Source organism: Rhagoletis pomonella, unplaced genomic scaffold (assembly GCF_013731165.1).
Source record: "Rhagoletis pomonella isolate Grant_MI unplaced genomic scaffold, Rhpom_1.0 Rhpom_scaffold_00001, whole genome shotgun sequence".
NCBI classification, from domain to species: domain Eukaryota; kingdom Metazoa; phylum Arthropoda; class Insecta; order Diptera; family Tephritidae; genus Rhagoletis; species Rhagoletis pomonella.
The window spans coordinates 12,108,106-12,132,237 of NW_023458555.1; the positions used below are offsets into that span (position 1 = coordinate 12,108,106).

Sequence of the window (24,132 nt, forward strand, 5' to 3'; positions counted from 1 at the left end):
TGTTGTTGTTGATGTTGCGCTGGTCGGACGTCAGGACCATGCAACTCTGTACTGCTGCTGCTACTACTCCCCACCGATTTGAGTGTGTAGTGCAGTTTATAGGTGGTGCCGTGCAATATTAGCCCAATGAAGAACATATAGAAGAGTATGGCAATAATGGTGGACCAACGGATCCAACGGAAAGTCTTGCTGAGTTTACTGACAAGCGGTGACATGGTCAAGTTGGTAGTTTTATTTTTGTTGCTGGAAGTGGCTAGCAGCCACACGATTTGTTTGATGAACGTCGCAGCTGTGCTGTAACCGTTTTGGTTTGTTGTTGTTGTTTTTAGTTTTTTTATATAAATTTTTTTCTGTTGCTTTTTGGAATCGGTTGCTTTGTTGTTTTTGCTGTTTCTATTAAAATTAAAATTTGTTTCGTTTTTTGTTGTTGTATTTTTATTTTCTATTCAAATTTTTTATTTGTTTTATTTTTATTTTTCAGACACTTCATCACTTTTGCAATTGCCCGGCCTGCAAAAGCTGCAATGTTGCTGACAAAGCTGTCGCTGTCACTGTGGGATGTTGGCTGCCGTTTTTGCTGCTACTGTTGCTGTTGTTGTTGTTGTCACAGCTAGCTTTTATTGTTACAACTGGTATTGCTGGCGCAGTTTTGTTTGTTTGGTTTTATGTTTTTTTTGCTGTTTTGTTGTAGCTTTTCGAAACTATTTTGTTTATTGGTCTTTTTTTAGATTCTGCGTGGGACACTCCAACGCCGCTGCTTCGACAAAAAAGCGGGCCACAGAACGCAGCGATTCGTAAAACTAGAAAATCACAAAAACTAAATATCACCACAACGCGACACTCACACATCCTACACTTGTTGTTGTTGTTATCACGAAATAGTTGCAAGTTGATTTTTTGCATTAAAATTTCAAAGTTCTTGTGAGTCAATATGCGCTAAGTGTTTTTTCGCTTTTGTAGTTTTGGTAACTTTAGTGCTTTTTGTTGTTGTATTGCAAGTTTTTTGTAAGTGACGTTTTCATTACACATTTTTGTTGCTGCATGAATTGGCGCTGTTTTTTTGCTTTTTAGTCCATATTTGCATACATACATACATACATACATAAGTACAAATGTTTCTTTATTTTTTAATGATTTTTACTTTGTAAGTAGTATTCAGAGTAATTTTACATTCGTTGCAACATTTTTTGTTTCACTTTCATTGATTTTATGCTCTTGAATGATAAAATTCCCATCGACAAGTTTTAAAAGTTGGCTGAAGTGTGGTGAGTTGAGGTGAGTTGAGGTGAGCTGAGTTGAAGTAAGTTACGGTGAGTTGAGGTGAGGTAAGTTGAGTTGACGTTCGTCAAGGTGAGTTAAGTAGAGGTGAGTTGCAGTGTATTAAGGTAAAATGACGTGAGATGAGTTGAGGTGAGGTGAGTTAAAGCGAGTTATGGTGAGGCGAGTAGAGTTGAGGTGAGTTGCGGTGTATTTAGATGAGATGAGGTGAGGTGAATTAAGTGAAGGTAAGTTATGGCGTACATAACAGTTTTGGTGTTTCCATTCTCAAAATTTACAGCTTAAAATTTTACAGCTTACTCCATAAAGTTTGACAACTATTCAGGTTGAAAAAAATAAAAATCAAACATGATGAAGTTAATAAAAAAAATAAAAAATAAAAAAAAAATCGATTTTTTAATGCAAACTTTTTTTTATTTTAAGCTATCTCACACTCTCATGGTAGTTACTCACATTTTGATACCTTAACTGATTTTCTCCGACAAATAGTTTATTAACTGCAAACAATTAAAAAAAGATACTTCCCCGTGAGCTCAAAATTTCGGGAATTTTTTTTTCCAAATCTTCGAATATCATGACGAAATAAAAAAATAGGTGTCTGCTTTTTTTTTGATAAAGAATGTAAAAAAATATATTTCACCCCCAAAAAAATATTGAGGTATAAATATTGTATGGAATGACCCACATCCAAAATAACAGTTTGACATTTATGCGAAGTATGCATAATCAGACCATTACGGAGCATAAGTTTGACATTCTGAGCTACTCTCAACCTCCTCGGAAATTTTTTCAGTTTGTACTTTGAGTGAAGCAGAATGTACGAGTATCTAATACCTTATCAGTTTATGTCCCATCTATAAAAAGATACATTTTTATCAATCGACAATAACCTGTTTTTTTTTGTAGCCCCGGCATTTAACTATACGGCGATTGCATTCATATTTAATGTAACAAAAAGTGGCGTTTGTCCGCAGATGGTCTTCGATATGGCTCAAATTTTGCACGCAGCCTAATTTGATATTAAAACTTACAGAAATGGGCTCACAGTTTTGTTTTAAATATTATGGGCGTGGCTAATACATATCTGTAAAACAGCCAAGTTGAGTCAACAAAATTCCTTATAAGATCACTATTTCTTACTCTATCGCCAGTTTAGAGTGAAAAGTTGCTAATTCCTTTTTTATTATAATTAATTTTGGAGACGAAAAAACTTCTAATACCCATTCTTTTAAGTATTTTGCAAAACTTCGAATAAAATATTTTACATAGTTAAAGTAAAGCATACGAATCAAAATGGTTCAATGCTAATAAAAAGATTTTGTAGTTTTGGAAGGCAAATTTGGTAAGCCCAAAAAAGGGCACAGAAAAATCAATAATTTCAATTAATTTCTTTTGCTTCCTATATCAAAAAAGAGTTTTCATAAAAAGTGGACTTATTAAATTTTCACTCAAAGCTAGCGATATCCGCTTTGTAAGTCTACCAAGAATTTTATTTTCTTTGAGTAATTCATTTGCATTTGAGCTCGAGCGAAACATATTTTTACGTTTTTGATGTAACTTAAAAAAAAATCCTGGGACGAATTCTTGTCTTCGTACGAGTCCAAAATTTGAAGATCTTGTTTTGAAATTCAATAGAAAAATTTTAAATTTTCGATTCTTCCGAAAACAAGAATACGGTACCATATCTTCTAAACCCTTGGATACTTCATCTCGAAAAAAATGTTACCTCAAGAGTGGTCACACACTAAATTTGGATTAGATCGGGTCATTGCAAAATGAAGAAATTAACGGTACTCTTAAGTTTTTATGGGAGAATTGAAGTGGGTTGTGCTTTTTGCTTAAAAATTACTAGCTATTGAATATGGTTTGGTAAACATAAATTTTTGAATATGGATCGTAATTTTAAAAATTATTCAGATGGTAATGCAATTAGAGCAAGAAATAGCGAACTTATGAAGAAATTTTGTTGGCCCAACTTGACTTTTATTTATCGATATTCGCATATCGCCTACAGTTTTTAGTAAAAAATTATTAAAAATTTTTGAATCCATTTCAATGAAATGAATCGTAGTCCAACGCGCAGAATGTTGTTACGTTTAATTTGAAATAGTCGCATACCTAAGCCTGCTGCGCTGCTCGGATATTTTCTTATAACATTCCATTTTATGCATTTTATTTATTAATCGAAAAAGGGAGAGGTAATCAATTCGTCGGATTTTTTTTATTCATTTTTTGTTTTTTATACCCGAGCGCACTTGTGCACAAGGGTATTATAACTTTGTTCACATAACGGTTGTTTGTAACAGGCAAAACGAATCGAGATAGATATAGACAAATGTATACATAAATGATCAGAATGAAAAGAGAAATCGATTAAGCGGTGACTGTCTGTCCGTCCGTCCGTCCGTCCGTCCGTCCGTCCGTCTGTGCACACGATAACTCGAGTAAAAATTGAGATATCTTAACGAAACTTGGTACGTGAACTTCTTTTGGGCGTGGGACGGATGGTATTGAAAATGGGCGAAATCGGATAATAACCACGCCTACCTCCCATATAACGGTAATTTTCAGAAAAACTAAAACTGCGATATTTTAGTAACTACTGAAGATAATTCACTCAAAATTGATATTTGCAATGATTTTTAGACGAAAAATAAGAATATTACAAAATTTTGGCAAATGGGCGTAGCCACGCCCACTTATGGTTACATGTGTATATCTTGGTAACCGCTACACCATTTTCTTCCAAACTTGGCACAGTTGTTGGTCCTGGTACAACATACCAACTGGCCGAAAATTTCTGAAATCGGACAATAACCACGCCCACATCCCATATAACGGTAATTTCGAGAAATACAAAATCTTCGATAAATCAGTAAATATTGAAGCTAATTTATTCAAAATTGATGATTGCAACAATTCTTTACCAAGAAATACGTTTATGACAAAATTTTTGAAAATGGGCGTAGCACCGCCCACTTGTGATCACATATATGTATCTCGCTAACCGTTCTACCAATTTGTACCAAACTCAGTATGGTTATTGTGCTTGCCACATAAAAGCAAACCGTTGAAAATTGTTGAAATCGGACTAAAATTGAGGCCGCTTTTCATATAACGGTAAATTTCAGATATGCTTGAAATTTCAATATTTCGAAATTTAAGGACGCTAGTTTACTTAAAATGTATACACCCCGGCTTATCATGTATCGGTAGCTTTCGGAAAGGTGGAAAACATATATTTAATACTTGCGCCGGGTATTTAATGTTCGGCTCCGCCCGAACTTAGACCTTCTTACTTGTTTTTTTTTGTGGATGTTACCACATAACTTTGGACCACGTTAACCGATTTTTACAATTCACCAGGTGGTACTTCAGAGTTGGACCCATAATATTTTGCTTTCGACGCGATCATTGGATCATGAAAAAATTAACGATACTCTTAAATTTTTTTATGAGAATTGAAGTCGGTTTTGTTTTTTGCTTAAAAATGACTTTATTTTCATAATTTTCCTTCTACCTCAATATTGCACTCAAATCACTTTTGCTTTTATATTTATTTAAGTACATGTGTAAAAATGCCACAGTTGCTTGCTGCTTCCCAGAGAATTGTTGTATTTTTATTTATTTATTTTTCTTTTTGCTACAGCAGTTGTTGTTGTTGTTGTTGCTGTTGTTATCACTTCATTTTAAGTGCATACTTAAAAACCCACTTTGAAAGCTTTTCACAAGCGCCACCAACCAAATACTTTTACATCTTTTACATTAAAAATTCTTGTTCGTCTGCGCTGCTTTCAACTGCGCACATAAATACATATACATACATATATGCATGTGTGTGCAACTTCTTTATTTATTTTTTTGGTTATTTGTGCTGCTTTTTTGCATTTACATAAATTTGCGCCCATCAGCAACACTTTGCAACTGGGCGCCTTGACTGCCTCAACACAACAACAATTGTCGCCGTAATTCACTTTCAATGCCCTGAAACACAAAACTAAATGCAAGTACTTATTTACAAAAAAAAAAAAAAAAGGTGGCTTTATAATTGCATCTTCTTTTTTGTTGTTGTGTTGTTGTTGTTGTTGTTGCAGTGGCTGTTGCGCTTATTCACATCATTCGACGCACTACCCAGTGCCTCAGTGTATGCCCCCAAGCTGACAAACTTCAGTTGTTACGCCGCCGCGTCATTTGTACGCGCCCGCACGCTAACTCGCTCGATGACTTACTAACTGACTTTTGGATGTGTGTTTGTTTGGGCTTTTGAATTGCGGCCGGCCTCAATGGGGCTTGAGATTGGTGTGCTGCCGCCATTGAGCTGCGCTTGCGGTTGTTGTTTATTGCAGTTGTATAGCTGTATAGCTGTATAGCTTGTATAGCTCTTTGCTTTTGTTTTTGTTGTTGTTCTCACAACACTCCCATCTACTATTTATGTATATGTATGTATGTAGTTTTCTGGCTGCCTCGCTCATTTACATTTCATGTAATTCATGTTTTTCGACATTTTTGTTGTTGTTTTTGTTGTTGTTTTTGCTTCTTGTACTAACTCGGTGCTTAGTTTGCGCCACTATTATTATGATTATTGCTGCTTTTGTTTATTGTTTTTTTTGCGCGTTTGTCAGTTCAAGTTGTTAAGCCACTTGGAAAACCAGTTTGTTGTCTCAGCTTTGGCTCCGCTCCTCTGCTACGCTGCGCCACAGCAACCACAAAATCTACACAGCCCCAAAGCTTATAGTCGCAAGTCCACATAAGCGTTCACTGTTAACTTGCACTCTTCTACTAGCCGTCCCGCCCCGGCCATTCCTTGGCCGTCGCCTTACTAACTAAACATTCCCCTCCACAGCATATCTTTTGTCCACTCGCCAGCAATTACTTTTGCCATTTATGCACTTGCAATTATTTTTTAGCTTTTTGGCTTCTTTCTGCTTATGACTTGCCTTGCCTTGGCTTAGAGTAAGTTTAAAATTTATCTTTTCTTTTTTCTTTCTTCATTTAGTTGTTAGACATTTTATTGTTTCGCTTAATTTCGACTTTTGTTTTTCGATCGCTGGTTTAGCCAACCAACCAACGTGTTTTTTTTTTGTGCGGTTGTGTTGTTATTGTAGCGTTCTTCTTGTTGGTTTTTAGTCGCTAGCGAATGTTGTGCCTTTTTTGAACTTTTTCCTTCACCTAAAAGTAACTTGTTGTACAACTGGTTTAATTGTGCCCTCGGCGTAGACAGTGGGTCGAACTGCAAGGTAGAAGAAAGTAAAAAGTTTTTATGTAGTTTCATTTAAGAAATAAATTTTCAAGTATTTGCATTAGGGCGCATAGATAAATACATATGTACATTAGGGTGCACCACAAAAAAAAAGTTGCGGGTTTTCCACTGGAATTATAAAATTTACTCGTATTCTATTTTAAGGAATCCGCCAAAATATTTGGTAAAAATATTAAGGGTTTACCTGATCCATTTGAAAATACCCTCAAAAATTTATTTAAGTATTTTGAATCCGTTAATAAAATTTTTAAACAATTTTTATGCACACTCTTAAAGCTTGACGCTAGAAAGGTGGGCCAAAATTTCTTATTTGCAATTATTATTAATTTTTTTTTAAATTGGTATTTCGTGACTTATAGAAAAAATGTATAATACTTAATATAAAAGCATTCTGATTTTATTGACTTATTTAAAACTTAAGTAAATAGTTCAACTACCTTAAAATGCGGATAGGGATCCTTTGACCCTAAAATAAAAATGAAAATTTAAGTTTTGTTTTATTTTTTAAATAAAACAGATATTAATTTAAATGTATAAGTTTTTTGTTACTAAAATTAATTTTAAATTAGTTTTGTCAAATTACCCATATCCGTCTTTTAAGGCATGCCGATTTTAAGTATTTCTAGTGTTAAACTCTTCCAATATATTAAAAAAAACTAATTTTATTTATAACAAACTCGATTTTGGAGGTATTTTCAAATAGGTCTAATTAATTTAAATCTTAATATTTTTCCGAAATATTTTGGGCGGAGTCTTTATATATTAAACTTAATATTTCCAATTTTAAAAAATTATAGATTTTTTTTGGAGAGTGATACACCGCACATGTATTTAGCTACAAAAAGTTATTATATATATATTACTTAGTATTTATGCATTCACTAAAAATAATAAAACACCAAGAATCACGAAAACTTCTGAAAAAATCCTGCAAAGTCGCGAAAAATTCCGAAAATTCTGAAAAATAACACACGAAGAATGCCAAAAACTCCCTAAACAATCTCTAAAATTACGAAATAATCTCGAAAAGTACGGATAAGTCCCGAAAAACTCCGTGACAATCACGAAATATCATAAAAAATAAAAAACCAAGCATTCCGAAAAGCCCTGAAAGAATTCGTCAAAGTCTCGAAAACTTCAAAACTAAAAAATCTCCTGAAAAGCTTTGAAAATAGCGAAATAATCCCGAAAAGTACCGGAAAATGCCTAAAGATAAAAACCGGGAAAATCCCGAAATTTCGGAAAAATAAAACACTTGGTGTAAAATGCGAAATAATCCCGAAAATTCCCGGAAAATCCCCAAAGATGAAAAACAAACAATCTCGAAAAGTCCTGAAAATTTCGAAAAAGTCCGCAAAACTCCTGAAAGCTTTGGCAAAGTTCCGAAAAACCCATCAGATTCCCAAAAAGTCCTGTAGGAATCCGACGAGTATCACAAAAATCCTAGGAGCTCATAAGAAGTTCGAAAAAAATGCCGAGAAAATCTTACAAAGTTTTCGAAAATCCCGAAAACCAGATATTTTAAACGCATAAATATTTCACTGCTCTCATCGTCTTCAATAAAGCTATTGTAGTGAGGTTTTGAGTAAAGTCTAACACTCTAAACGAGAGATTCGTCTTGTTTAGCTTTTAGGGCTTCTTACATTGTCTCAGATCCACTCACGGCCAGAAAGACCGCATACCAAGGTTTTCGTCCAGCGCACCACCATAGCCCAACTTCGCTTTGGCTACTGCAGCAGTCTAAACTCTTACCTGCTCAGGATCGATGCAGATGTATCCCACGAGTGGCCGGCATGCGGAGAGTCACCTCACGATTCGCGAAACTTCTTCGCATGCCCCCTAAATCCCACTCAACTAACACTCTTGTCTCCATGGACTAACCCAGTCGGAGTTGCACACTTCCTGGGTAGCGCATTAGTTGAGCTTCACGACAACGATTGAGGGACAAGCCGATGTAGGCAATAATCCGTAAGTTGTATGAACCTCGGTCCAACAAAACCCTTTCCGGTATACTCTTCAGTCAATAGGCCATCGGTGTAACAGGTTAACATATTTTGGTTTCATAGGCAGTAGTAGTATTCTCGTAAGGGTATTTGAAAGAAACGATGAGATACTCAAAAGTCTGAAAGCTCTGGCAGCCTGGCCAGCCTTGGGTATATCAGTAACTCTGATCATTCTCCAAAACCTTTTGATATACCGTATGCATGTAGCCCCAGCCTAAGTAGCTCGCGTAGAAAGGGCCAAGCCAGCGATGCGATACTTCTGCACGAACAAGTTTCAAGCGTAACCCAGTCAACTTACTTGCTAAATCGCGCTTTTACCCAAGGCTCACCGCATCCAAACCCACAGTGACGCTTAGCCACATCACAATGCAGTATTTGTTTCACTAATTCATTTGTATGCAGATTGTGTGCGCATGTGTGCATGCGTGGCTGCTTTTGCTTTCAAATGCAGAAACTCATTGCCCTCTACCGCTGTGACCCGCCTATGCATTTACATATACAAACGTACATTTGTAAATATGTCGGTATGATTCCGACCGCAACCAATTGCTGCGGCACTGCCCTTGTGGTATTTGCTTCTTTTTGCATAATGTCAGTAAGTGCGTTTGTTGTTGGTTTCACCGATGTGTTTGATTGTATGGCAAACGGCAGAGGTGTGTGTGTATATATGTATAATTATTGATAGCAAGCAAATTACTTGCGCATGCAGACCACGAACCGACCAACCGACCGACCGACCGATCAACCAGCCGACACACCGCTCGACCGCATTTGCAACAATTCGCATACCGCAACACCAACAACAAAAACAATAACAACAACAAAACCCAATATCAGCTGGAATAACGTTACCTAAATAGGCAAACAAGCGCCATGTCTATCTATCTATTAGTGTACACGTATACGCATAGTAGCCATACTAAAGCTAACCAATACAACAAAAAATACAACAACAACAAAGCGATTTTGGGAGCTTGGAGTACGGAGGTATTAGTCGTAGTTGGAAGTGAACGGTAGTTGTAGTACAATGACCAAAACAAATCGCATAATAACAGTAACAGCAACGACAACAACAACATTGTCAATGGAAAAAGCACGAAGTTCGTAGCTGCTATCAGCACCAAATGTTGGCTATGAAAATGAAAAGTGCAACATAAAAAAACGAGCAAACAACCAGTGGCCGCAAATGTAAATAAGAGCGGAAAATGCAGTGAAGCGTTGAGGAGAGAGCGGTGGTGGTGACGCGGTGGTGCGGTGGATAGAGCGACAAGGCAAGGAAGTTCAAAAGGTTGCCAGCAGCTGTGGCATCAACAACGCCAACAAACAATGCTCGCTGTAATTGCAGTTGAAGTGCAGTTAAGTGTGAATTGTGCATCTCGGGTACGACGGCCATTTAACGAGTGTGGCTGTGAATGCGAAGGTTCATTTACAAATCGGCGTTGATAGAAGTGATGAGAAGCGGCACAGTGCTGAGGCAAGCACGTGCGTCGAATGGTGGAACGTAGTTGTACAACTAACGCGTGACAGTTAAAGCTACTAAATGCCAAATGTGAAACAAAATTCAAGAGAAGAAGTCAACAAAAAAAGTTCGCCGTACACCCCCCTGAGTGTCAGTATTTTTTTGCAAGGCAATATCGAAGAACATTTTTTTTGTTTGAGTAACAAAATTGCTTCTGGAGTTTCTGGAATAGTCCAGGTCCATTTCGTGGATGGCTTACGACTAGTTTAGGGCCATTCCGGGACCTGTTGAGTTCAATAGGATTTCGGTAGGATTTCTGGTTGTAGTTCGCGATCACTTTGGAATAGTTCAGAACCATTTCGGTACCATTTTAGGCGCACTTTTGGTCTAGTTCGGAATCATTTTGGGTCTAAAAAGGCAACATTTCGGGATAGTTGTTCGAGATGATATCGGGACAAGTTTAGGAATTTTTCGAATGTTTCAGGGCCTGTAAGGTGATTTTCCAGATGACAATCCAGGCCAATTTATGGACTATTTCATGACTATTTAACGCCCATTTCGGGCCCAGTTTGAGACTATTTCAGAAACATATCGTGACTAATACAGGACTATTTCTGGAATATATCGCGAATAGGTCGGGCTGTGTAATTCGTGGTTGCGCCTGGGCATCGACCCACGCTTGTCTTCAGATTCGCGCTTCACGACTATAATGCCCGGGTGGGTAGAAAGGGCACATTTATTCTAATAGTCGGGCATTCAGACAACGGAGAGAGACTGTTTGACTTCGCTGCGGCATAAGATATAGTGGTTAGTCGTAGCCAAATGAGTTCCACGCGATCAATGGATAGACAGTTATAATTTTGACATATGTAAGGACTCCATATGACATATATATTACTTAGCAACCTGCATAAACACTACCAACAACGACAGAATCGAATCAGGGCTATTTGAATGCATACGATATTTCACGAAAATCGGACTACGTCGGATTCAGCGATAGGCCAGAATAACTCCAGCTTACAGATGCTCGTTTGGGTCTGGTAGGCAATCGAAAATAACTTCGCCCTTTTGACGAACAAAAATCACAGTTTTCCAATGAATATCTGCAATAAAAAAAACTTTACGAACTGTCAAGAATTTATGCTCAGATGTTTTCCCCCTAAATCCAAATATTAAGGGAAGAAAGTGCGCCTAGGGGAAATTCAAAAAGGATTTTTTGTGGGAATCCGTTATTTATGTAAACAGTTTAAACCATATCTTCCAATTCAGTTAGCAACGCCAACGCGAACCTAAATATGTATGTATATGTAAATGTGTCATTATATTTTGGTGCCAAATGACAAATAACAACTAGAGTTAGTGAAAAGTTTAAGTGAAATGAAAAATGTAATCCCTCTGAAATGTGTACTCAATAAAAATTCACTATCTTCAATTGACATTAAAATAATAAATTACAATAAATTCTAAATGAATAAACTTAGGGGTACGAAAGGGAAATTTAGGGGAAAATGAAATTCCCTTGGTGCTAAACTACTGCAATAACCTGGCAACACTGTCTGTTGCCTTGTGCGGCGGGTAAATAAGTGTCTAAAAGTTGATTCTTGATTCTTGTTCCAAAAAACTTTGTCAAACATTTATACATTTTAAGCCACTCTTCATCTTAAGTGAGTATGTCTGTAGATTTTGAGCCGTTTGATCTTTTAGAACATTAGATAAATACATAGTGAAGAACTAGAAGCCCCACTGATGTGGGCATGTCCTACAGGCATTTGTTCAGAAAATTAAATTGTTCACACGATGTCCATTAATGTCTGCAGAGCTTAAGAAAGTCCTTATCCTTTGGAATGATAAAACAACGCTCCCGTATAGAGTCCATATTTTGCTTCTGTTTGATGTCAACCAGCACAAAAAATCAGCAACGTCTTTGTTTAACCCGATTAAAATCACTGAGCCAGCTTTCAAAGGGGACCTAAGAAGCTTAATTTCTATTTAATTCTCTTTCCCGCACTACTTTTTGGTTTGCTGGGTGAAATGCACAGATTCCTATATACATATGTATGAGTGTTTGTCTAGCGAGGATTTGCAAATGCCAAACGTTCACATTCCAATCACTATAGCTGTGCGTGTGCCTGGCTGGAATTGCATACTAAGTACCACCCAGAACAACAACAAATGTAAAGCGAAAAACAACAAAACTAAAGCAAATGTTAACTAGCAAAAGCTGACTAAAAGTGTCTTAGCTGACAGCGAGTAGCAGAATTGTAGCGATGCAGAGGGCATAAATAATAGCAACAAAAACACCTGCAACAAGAGCAGTCCAAACGACAGCATGCTAGCAGAAGCAGCAGCAGCAACAGCAGCAACAGCAGTGGCGGTAGCTTTTGGGAATAACAAGAACAAACGAAAAGTGCAACTTCGCCACTTTGGCACACTTCAAATGGCAAGTGGCATACGTGAGTGTAGGATTTCAAAAGTGTATGAATGCATCGCACATACATATGTACATAAATATGGGCATACATATGTACAAGCATACTTAGCTGGTACATATATTTGTACTTATGTACTCGTATGCAGATGCAGTGGCGTATACATTACGACACCAGGCAGGGTGCCTTGAGCTTTGACATTTGTTTTCAAAGCTTTGAAACTAAAAAAAATGTGCGCAGTTTAATAATTTTGATTAAAATAATAATAGTATTTCTTATTTCAGTGCTTTTTCCCAGACTTCCTTATTCGGCTGCTAAACTACTTTTTATAGTTAAGACAGCTAGTTTTAAAGCAACAACGTCGAGGAACTGCGAAATCAAACACTCCTGGATAAGAGTGGTCCACTGGAACACTGAATACCTAAGTTGTAAAAAATTTAAGGATTTTAAGGAGCTAAAGAGAGTGAACTCATAATTCTTACAGGTAGATGGTGAAAAGCCTGCGACGTTGAAAGCTGCTTTCATTTCCAGAAGAAAGTTGTTTGTCTGCAAACCAAAGGTGATAACTATTCGATGATAGGAAAATGGCAGGGCAGAACGGTCGAAAATTCTTTTAAGGAATATAAGCGATAAATTGTATATGGGCTCCAGGCACTAGCCTATAGCGATATTAGCTGCTGTTGGAAAGATGAGCATCTTGTGGGTAGGTCCTGCTGGTATCGAGTAGACCGGGACAGCCCAAGGAGCTCTTAAAGCTAAACATCGTGCATTTTCGATACTGGCGCTAGTTTCAACTGGTGGTCATTGTCTGATTGAGGAAATTTTTTGATTTGCTAGTCTCTAATCTACTCATACTAAAAGCTTTGAGAGGTAAAAATAAAAATTAAGTTACAAATGAAGATAAAGACGAGGAAGATGATTATGAACAGAAAGATGACAATGAAGATGAAGAGGAGCATGAAGATGAAGAAGATGAAAATAAAATTGGAGATGAAGATTAAGGTAACGATTAATATTAAGGCTACAATTAAGGCAAATGCAAAGATAAAGACAAAAACAAAAACAGAGAACAACACAAAGGCAAAGATAAAGACTAAGAAAAAGGTAAAGCTAAAGATGGCATAATTCTTCCTTTATAGAAACGCAATAAGTTGTTTTCATCAATTTCAGATACAGATCAATGAAATAATTCTAATTACCAACGAAATATTTCTGCCCCCAAATGCTCCGCCACCATAGTACCGGCGGTGTATGTATGTATGTAAAATAATGCGAATGTAGATATATACATACACACATACTTTATGTGGCCTGCAGGAAATTGAGTTAGTTTGAAAGTAATTTATAAACTACTTTATTTTCAATGATAACTAATTGAAATTCTTACAATTTCCCTACACTGAACTCATTTATTTAACACGGCAATGTCCTAGGAAGCAGTCAATTGCCTTTTCCTGCATGTATTTTCAATTACTTTAAAATGCATTTGGCTTAAACGACTTCAGTGTCAGTATGTTTATTTTGAATACGCTTGCTACGTTCTGCACTTCACAGATGCTTTTTCATACTTTCAATACACAAAGTGTTTTTTTTTTTGAGAAAAAAGAGTATAAAAATTCGAAACATTTACTCATTGCATTTGTTTTAAAGTAGTCTTTCAATTAGTTGATTTAAAATAAAAAAAAATCGCTTGTTTCCTACAGGGTATCTACATACGGCGATATGCGTATGTAAATGAAGTACGAGTATTACTGTATGAAAATGGCACGTGCTGGGTAGAGCACCTACATATTAATGTACATATGTAGATATATGTATATGCATACTCTATTGCATAGTGCGATTTTAACTGTAAATTCATACTTACGAATGTATGCAGTTGTTCTTGCTGTCGTGCAATGCGAAAATCTTTGCATTTTTTGTTCTGGATTTTCGCTTTGACACAAAGCATAGTATCTACATACATATGTATATGCATATCTCTGGTGGGTGCCAAAGTAATTCGCATGCCTGCACACAGATGCATTTTTATTAAAAAAAAAAATGTTGCTGCACTTCGCCCTCTGGCTGTTACTTTGAGTCGTTTGGCACTTGTTGTGCTTCACATCATACTCGGTGTTTTTTTTTCTGGCCATTTTCTGTTGTTGTTGTTGTTGTCGTAATCACTGAGGCCGGTCGTTGCCATTGTTGTGCTTGTTATTGTACGAGTATGATGTAGTCGCAGCACATTTTTTCTGCATTACTACAAACAGGTTTCACATGTGTGCCGGGAGGTGTGCCTGTTGTGCCTCTGCATGAAAGTGAAAGTACATACAAGTGCATTCTCGCACTCGCACAATCCCATTCGCGTATGCACTCTCCATCATCGACACATTTTACCTTTAAACATTGGCTACAGTCATTGACGTTCACTTCACGCATGTATTCGATACGTGACAAGTGTTGATTTGATTTGTGGGAAAAGGGAGATCGGAGGTGTTGCTGATATACATATATTTGATGTAATGTCTTGAGGGGCTAGTTTTTTCGACTGATTAATGAAGATTTATTTTGTGACCATAATATTGTTGTGGAAATTGGTTTCTTGATTAGCCTGGCGCATATGAGCAAATCTCACGGTTTGTTTATATTAGTGCCACTCCCCTCTCTCGCACAAAAAAAAAACGGCAAAGCATTCTTCTTGTGTTTATTTCAATCAATGGATTTCCAGAAAAAAGTGCAATAAAAAATAAATCAAGTATTTGAACAATTTTAGCCTTAAAACATTTATTTAGCCGAAGTACCGAAATCATTAAGGTTTTCATTGTCCCTCGAAAAAATCATAATTTTTTTAAATAACTTTGGGAAGTTTTCAAATAGAATGTTCATGTTAGAGGCAATGAAAGTTGGCATCATATACAACATAACTGTGAAGTTTCAAGAGTGTGTCCCCAAATTAAAAAAAATGGCAGCATCCAGAATATCTGTGGCAGCAGTTTTGCGTTTTTTGATATCTAACAATTTTTTTCATTTTAAAAGTTTCAGTTACTTCAAAATTTTAACATTAAACGGTGAAAATGTTTTTCTTGCCAAAGCGAACCAATCTAGAGCAACGAAACTAGTGTGCTACTAAATGAAAAAATTACATTGATTCTAGGATGGTGATTTGCGAAACAAAAATTCCAATTTTATAATATTTATTGGCACACTCGAAATTCCTTCTAAAATTGTTATATACATGAAGAAATTAATATATATGTATATATTTGTCAAAAACACTGTCAAAAAATATTCCACGCCAATATTTAATTATAATAATATAAGTAATATGGCTTTTGAGTTAAGACGTGCGAGTAAACGAGTTACACGCAGCTACGGGTATATGAACACGGTTTATTATCACTTTTTTAACCGACTTCCAAAAAAGGAGGAGGTTATCAGTTCGTCGGAATATTTTTTTTTTTTTTATGTATGTTACCGCATAACTTTGGACCACGTCGACCAATTTCGATAATTCTTTTTGCAACGGAAAGTTTTGTCTCAGAGGTGGTCCTATACTCATTTAGTTTAGATCCGATCATTGAATCATGAAATATATAGATATATATATTTTTTTTAAATCGGTTTTTTTGTTGCTAAAAATTTCTTGTTAGTATATGTTTTTTAAGTTTTCAAGTAAGTTTAAATACAGTTTCACAATAGAATCTTGTTCTTTATGCGAAACTGCAGATAACTCCATAATTTGTTCTGGCTAAAAAAATCAGTTATAGTCTTAAAAAATCGGTACAAACATGTACTTTTAAATGATGAGTGGCGTTTTTGTTTTTTAAATTCGAAATGGTGGATCGAATAAGCCGCGTAAAGTTTTGAAAAATTATAGAACTCAGGGGGTTTCAGGGTCGCTGATTACGAATGGCAATCAATTTTTAAAATTCATAACTTAAAAGTAAAAATTTTTAACGAATTTTTAAGAACTTAACCGACTTTTTTTAACTCAACCAATTTTGGAGAAAGGGCGGCTTCAGTTGACGAAAAATGCTTCCTCATTCAATGTCAGTGCCATATCCAATTCTGCTTTTAGATAATTGAGGGATAGGAAAATGTCAAGGCAAATTTCCTAGTGGTAGGTTTACTACCGTTTTTGTTACGAACATCGCACTAGTTTTTTAATGTTTTTTCATACGTAAATTAACGAAAATCATAATGGTTTCCAGAAATGGGAAATTGTACGAGACCGCACTGTCGGCAAAAATTTACGTTTCTCTGCTGGCTGGGCAGAGCTTTCAACGCACTCATTGAATCGTTTGAATGGGCTAGTATGCCGACCACTGTCTTAGATCATGGGTCCATCGTATGCCACCACAAGCTTTTGAATCTAAACAAGCTATAACCCTAATATACATACATATTTATGTACATCTGAGGTCCCAAAAGTCTAACAGAAAAGTAAGTAAGTAGTTAGTTTGTTGAATTGAATACATACTCCTCCCCTACTCCTCCGCCAGACAGTCTACTTCCTGACTAGTTGTTTAGTCGCTTGGTTGACTGTCTGTGCTGTGCTGTGCTGTGCTGTGCGGCGCTTTGCTATGCTGGTGACAATGGCTGCGCCAGGTGATGCAAATGAGTTAAAAGAGCAAAAAGTCAACAAAACAAACAGAGTAAACAAAGAAGGGTGAACAACAACAACAATAAACAATAGCGACTATAGCAACAAAAGTAACGGTATCAAGAACAAACAAAATGGAGTAGTACAAATGACAGCAGAAGAAGCAAACGCTGGTGGAAGCAACAGGAAGGAGTGGTACGACTACAACAGCGAAACGAACAACAACATCAAGTACCATAGTACATAACTTTTGTCACATGAATATGAATGGGAAGAAGGAAGGCAATGCCGCCTGCCATTTCAGAGCCAACGGAAACGGAAACAGTACGTTTTAGTTATTGTTGGCTTTTCTGTTGTTTTTCACATTGTTGTAACTTGAGTAGTCCTTTTTTCTGTTGGGTTTAAGTTTGTTTCGAACGATTTCAGATGAAATGAGCGTAACGAGAGAAAGTTTTGCGAGTTGTCTTGCAGTGATTTCAAGTTGGATGGATTAACTTTTGTTTTGCTTAAAGTGTATTTCCTGGAGCGGTTTGGACATGTAAAATGTGTGGACTTTAAAATAAAATAAAAAAATGTGTAACTTCTCTTCGTTTTGAAAAACACAAAAAATTGCCTGTTTTAAAATATATAAGGCATTCCAACTCTGTAAAGAATCTGAAACGGTGGATATTATCAATAGTTCACTTAGTGGACACGAGGCCCATTGTGGCACATGAAATGCTAAATCTGATCAGTATGTCTAAAAAAAAAAGTATAATGTCCGGTATATTTCCCCCTAGGGGTAACGTATAGAATGGCAGAGCCTAAATCAAAAAGACCTATCTTCAAGTAGAAATGTGGATTCTACATGTTCTGAACTCTGCCAATATTTTTCTCAATTCAAGTTTCTTCTTGAGTTCGCCTCGGTTCGGTTTCGGTTTCGATACCAACTACCAAACCCGATAAAAGCATCGAGTAAAAAGTACCTGTTTAGGGAAAAATGTATCGAGAATTTGTTTGCAAGCAAAAATATCGAGGAATCACTACTCATGCACTCGCATGGCTCCTCGTTTTTCTCGAAACAAAACTATGTATTTCTTGTGACCCAATGGGATGAATGGACCTTAGACATTTCAATCTTTAATGAATTTCAGGTTAGAGAGAACAATGTCCTTCAGATCAACATAAAGTATATACAATTTTTTTATTCGCTCATAAAAATAAGTATCCTGATGCTGCTCTCGTTTTTTGAATATATAATGGGGGCTGCAATCAGTTTAGATTTCGCACACCGTCTTCAAAAGAGTCACAACTCGAAATAATACGTTTGTTAAAAAATGCGCAAAACTATTTTTTAGCACATTATAATCATATCGGCGAGAGCGACTTTACCTTAGTTCTTTTTTTAAACAAATTATAACAAAAATTTGCTCCAGCTTTTGCTGAAAGCTAAATAAAAGCTCTGCGCACATTTTTAGCGCATAACCTCAAAAATGCCAAATTTTGAGTTGTGACTCTTCTGAAGACGGTGTGCGATTTAACAGCCACACAGATATGTTCAGTAACATTAATATGCTTAACATTGAATAATGTAAAGTAAGTCTTTTGGTTAATCATCCCCGAATTTTCTTTTATCGCCAAAGGCATTTAACAAGTCCCACCCAAATCTTTTACTGCTAGCGGCCATGAAAGATTACAAAATGAAATATAATAATACAGTAATTAGAAAGTCGAAACTGAAATTAGCTTTGGCTTCTCTTCACCTAACTGGGTATAAATACTTATGTGCAATGTACATACATACATACATATACAGGCATATATATGTAAGTGCCTATGCCTTCCAATATGAACGTACTCAACACATGTATAGTATATAGTTCAGTTGAAGGTGAACAATGCAAAACTTTCACTCGTAAAAATACTTCACGGACTAAGGTTTTATTGTTGTTGTTGTTCTTCTTCTTCTTCCTTGTTAACAGGAAGCTTAGCACGCAAGATGCCGACAAGAATTGTTCTCATTTTTCCTCGACTTCAAAATGAATGTGTGAGGAGGCAGTAAAGCAAAGGTAAGTATTTCGTAGGTACACAGAGACGAGGGTGATTGTGTGAGTGGAAGTATAGGAAAAGCATCATTAGTTCTTCTAAATTTGGTGGCACAAACGAGGAGCAGGCCGTGAGGGCAGAAGAAAAGTGAACTAAAAGTGTCAATCAGGTGAAGTGGCGTCGTACGTGCGTGCGTGCGAACGCATTCATTTGCGAACGAAAAGCGGGCGAGCGGGCGGGCGTTCGGGCGATAGCGCACAAAGCAGACACGAACAACCCAGCAAGTTAGAGAGCGTCCACCCACATGCTCATCGTGACCCGAAATATTGTTAGAGTAATTTAGTGATAAGACGAAAACGTGCCACATTGAAGGAGGCGCTTGGTGGTAGAAGGAGGAAGCAGGAGTGGCGAGTAAGCATTGCAAACATGGCAATCATGTGCGTTCTGCTACGATTTAAGGTTGGTAGTGAAGTGCTTGCAAGGTGCGATTCTTGTGCGCTGAGGCTATTATTGCACAATTGTATTTTACCGTTACCAAAGGAGAGCTTAAATGTCTATAATTATGGGAGTGAAATTTATTTCTATTACAGTAGCGAGACTCATGCGCATTGGTGTGCAAATTTTAAACCACAGTACGATAGTATTCTATTATAGGAGAGCAGCCTTAGAAGAAGTTATTCCGAATGGATGTTGTTGTCGACTTTATTATTTAGCTCAGAACCATCGCTGCAGATTGAAATGGGAGGCATAAAAAATGCTTCCAAGATGCTGTCCGCTGGTACTAGAAGGGTTAAGTTACAACAGTTGCGAAATCAAGAATACTAAGCCGCACCATATGAATTTATATGAGATAAGGTCTAGTCAAAACTCTCATGAAAATCGTACCCAAATTACCCGAAAAAACTCGTTTTTTAATCAAGTAAGTATAACCAAAGGTCCTTCAAAACTTTGTAAGGCGATCCCTGTTCGGCAAATAAATTTCTTGATAGTTCGCTAGCCATGTTAATATGTCCTGTTATTCACAGGAACCTCTTCTTTTCTAGAATCTTTTGAAAAACGATTAAAATTTTGTTTTCGAAAGTTATGCAAATTTCTAAATTTTAACAATTTCCGGGATTTTGCAAGTTTATTTTTTTGGATATTTCGAACACTATTACAGTTACAAAATGTAATTTTAAGCAAAAAACTAAACCGACTTCAATTCTCATATAAAAATTTAAGAGTACCGTTAATTTCATCATGATCCAATGATAGGATCTAAACCAAATTAGTATGGGACCACCGCTGAGGTTCCGCCTATGCTTTAAAAAAGAGTTATAGAAATCGGTTAACGTGGTCCAAAGTTATGCGGTAACATACATAAAAAAAATATTCCAATGAATTGACAACCTCCTCCTTTTTTAAGTCGGTTAAAAATATGTAGTTCTTGTCTGGTTTCAAAGGTGATATTTCTGATATTTAAGACTATAAAAATGTATATAAAAATAATCCAAAAAGAAAAAAAATTACAATTTACAAAAATTACAAATTACAAAATTACAAAACAAGGACGGTAATCATTATGAGTAAAATAATTTTAATCAGCATTTAATCAGTATTCTGATTTTTCGCTTAAAAATAATAATTATTATTGAGCTTTATTTTTTCGCTCAACGAAAATAAGTATCATTTCATTTTTATTTTTTCGATCACAAATAATGATTATTTTATGATTTTTATTTTTCGCATCTCTGAGTTTTATTTCTCCACTTAAAAATCGTGATTTTTTATAAAATTGAAAAGGCCATACAGACGCCATCTACTGAAATTTTGACCTGAATATTTTGGTAATCAAGTAACAATAACTTCCTTTGAGCGAAAAAATAAAGCTCAAATATTAATTATTATTTTTAATCTTTCGTGATTAAACTCAAAAAATAAAATCATTATAAATTCTAGTAGCACGTACGAACACAAATACGTGGGTATAATTAAAATTGTTTTACGACGACTACCACTTGTTGATGTTGTTGGTCAAAATTTAAAAAATAATGATTTTTTTCAGTCCCTGTTTTGAAATTAAAAAATCGTAAAAACTTGTAAAAATGTTGGCTGAATTTTTGTTATATAATAACTGTAACTGATCTTAAAAGTGCCTGAAATTTTCAAGGTGTTCTTTAATAATATGAATTTTGAACTTTGAAAACCACCCTTTTTGAAAGCTATAAAAACGTAGATATGTTAAACAATTTTAATTTTATTTGTTATTTATAGTTTGCGCAAAAAAAAAAAATATTTTTTCAAAGTTAAAATATTCATGTCTTGAAAAAAACTTCTTGAAAATTTCAGGATCTTTGAAGATCAGCTAGAGGTGTTGTATAAGAAAAGTGAGCGAAAAATTCATTTGAAATTTTGGTTTTACGATTTTTTTAATTTCAAAACAATGTAATCTTGTTATTGGATTTTTTATGATATATTTTTTTTTATACATCGTCTTTTAAATGAGACCAGAATCATTTTTGTAACCATAATAGTTCCGGAGATATAAAAAAAATTTACATGCAAAATTTTGAAATTTGCATATCTTTAGAATTTTTTTTTTTTAATTTTCGTTTTTCTTTGGCAGAACTTTATTATAGAATAAAAGGCATAAATGTGTAGGAGTCTGACTATTGTCACTGAGGCGCGCCATTGCTAAAAACCCTCTTGATGCTAAAGAAGCCATAAAAGACACGACTGGGTGAGAAGATGATGGATATATGTATGTATGTATTTTGGAACGAATTTTCGTCATCCCTTGCTTAGTTTGGTTTGAAGAGACAAATCCGTTTCGGCGTTATGCCATCCTCAGTGTCTGAAAACTAAAAAAATTCACTAAACATTTTTTTCCATTTCGGTCACCCTGTATGTATGTCGATACGAATAGGAGCAGAAGAACTTCATCCAGTTTCCAAAGGACCACTCGAGTGTAGCGCATAATCAAAAAGGCCACAAAACTTACGTCTATGCATAAATTGTATGTGTTTGTTAATGTTTCAGCTTTTTATACGCACGAAAATACTTCAAAGCAAACGCAAAGTAATTTATGTTATGCTATGTTTTTCTTGCCATGCCATCAGCTCTTATCACATTCCATGGCCCTTATTGCTTTTTTGCATACCATTACGAGCGAAAATATTTGCACATACAAGAAAGCACTGCACAATTACATACAATACATAGGCGTACATACTTATGTACTTATGTATAATGTATTTATTTGTAATACATAGTACATGTTGCGTACTTGTTGTTTGCTTTGGTCCCTTCCCTTCGCACTTAATGCAACAAGCAACAAACACTTGTAAGTATCTATTTGTATATACTTGATTATTGTTTCTACCGTTATATTCATTTATATTTGAGCCGTTTATTTTGAAAGTGATATAAGTCATTTCCCCCTCTTGTGCTTAAATGGTTGGTTACTTCTAACTGAATGCATCTACTATAAACCGTTTTATTGTCATAAACTAACCCCACGACTTTTTACCTTTGGCTGTTGAAGTTGAAAAAATAACAGACACATTCGTATACAGGTAAAGGTACACTGCAGTCAAACGGCTTCAAATGACTTATGTCAGTTTCAAAATAACCGACTTATTTACAGTTTTTCTGCCGCCTTCATATGCATACATACATATGTAGATACATGTATGTACCTACGCATTTCCTTTTTTTCCTGTGTATTCCTTTTTTGCCTATGTGCAGTGCTGCGGTGGCGCTGTTTGTATTTGTCCTTTTTATTTATGGCCACTTACTTATTTCTTGTTTTAATTATGTTTTACGCATACGCACTGGCATACAGTTAGCTTATCTGCACATACTTGTATGAGCGTTTGGCATTTTAGGGCATATGTGTATGTGAATGTGTAAGTATACCCTGCAGGGAAGGTAGCTGCAGATAAGGTAAAGTGTTTTCATTAGTATGTTTATGGCTAATAAAAGTTTCTCTTTGTTTGCCGATTTGGGCTTGGACAACTAGGAAAATGAGGAAAATTCGTCAGGTTTCTCTACCCTTTATGAACTTATGCAAATTATTAAAGTCAACTTAGCCAGGTCCTTCTGTATTTGGCATTGTTTATGCACGCCGCTGGTTTCGTTCCCGTTTCTGTGGTTTATGCTCACTATATCAATACCATCTGCATACACTAGCATCATCGTGCTTTTTACTCTATCCTACTTTTACTTTTTGAAGGGGGTTGCCACCTGCTTAAAAAGTTAGATTATATTTAAATTAAAAGTTGAAGGACATTTTACAAAATGAATGTGAAACCGTTCGTTTGAAAGAGATTTAAGAGGAATGTTAATAATAAAATGAGGTATTGCATGAGGTTTAAGAAATCTTTATTTTGAAAATATTTTTAAAATGCTTGTCAATTGAAATTAAATCCAAAAGTTACATGAAATATTACAAAATGATGTCAGGTCAAACCGAATATGTGTAAGAAAGCTTTATTTCGAAAATATTTTTAAAAGTGGTTGCCACCTGTTTAAAAGTCTAATTAAATTTAAGCAGTCAATTTAATATAACAGTATGGATATAAAAGGAAACATGTTGAAAAACCTTTATTTTGAAAAAATTTTGGAACGAGTCTACTAAAAGCCAAATCTTATTTTTTCATGAGTTAAATTTTTTTCAAATTTAATAAAAAACAATAATCATAGTTTATGTCAGAAGTATGTATTTTGCTCTCAAAACAAATTAAAAAAAATGGTCGTTATATTTACCTCTTAAAAGTACTGACTTTTTATTTATTTTCCTTTTTTTAATTTTTTAGATAATTATTAACGTAAAAATGGTTGTTGGAAAATTCCTAAAACAAAAAAACGGAACACAAAATCGGTTCCTATATTTCACTCACCGACAACGATTTTGACCACCTGCTGCAGTTCAATTCTTACAAAAACAAAAGACACCGTTATTTGGTTTGGTATGCATTTACATACAGATGTAAAGCTTCAACAATCCTTCCGATCTTTCTTGTTTCTTTCAATCTTTCGAGAAGAGGGTCACAAAAGAGAGAATTCGCGCCATCTAACTGCCACTTTTTCTAGATGCAACGTAGAGTTCC

The 24,132-nt window shown here is 35.6% G+C and overlaps 1 protein-coding gene and 1 long non-coding RNA gene across 2 annotated transcripts in view; both read right to left on the reverse strand.

The window, feature by feature from the left end:
* The window catches only part of LOC118747883, a 19,708-nt gene extending 19,328 nt beyond the window's left edge, over nucleotides 1-380 (reverse strand). Inside the window, exon 1 of the mRNA XM_036482473.1 lies at nucleotides 14-380. Within this exon, the coding sequence (XP_036338366.1) occupies nucleotides 14-215 (202 nt within the window). The 5' untranslated portion in view covers nucleotides 216-380. The remainder of the gene's footprint in view (nucleotides 1-13) is intronic.
* A 346-nt stretch (nucleotides 381-726) lies between these two features.
* Nucleotides 727-24,132, reverse strand: part of LOC118739136 — a 47,434-nt gene continuing 24,028 nt past the window's right edge. Inside the window, exons 2-3 of the long non-coding RNA XR_004992987.1 lie at nucleotides 5,410-6,508; nucleotides 727-800 (exon numbers count right to left, since the gene is read on the reverse strand). This is a non-coding gene — a long non-coding RNA (uncharacterized LOC118739136). The remainder of the gene's footprint in view (nucleotides 801-5,409; nucleotides 6,509-24,132) is intronic.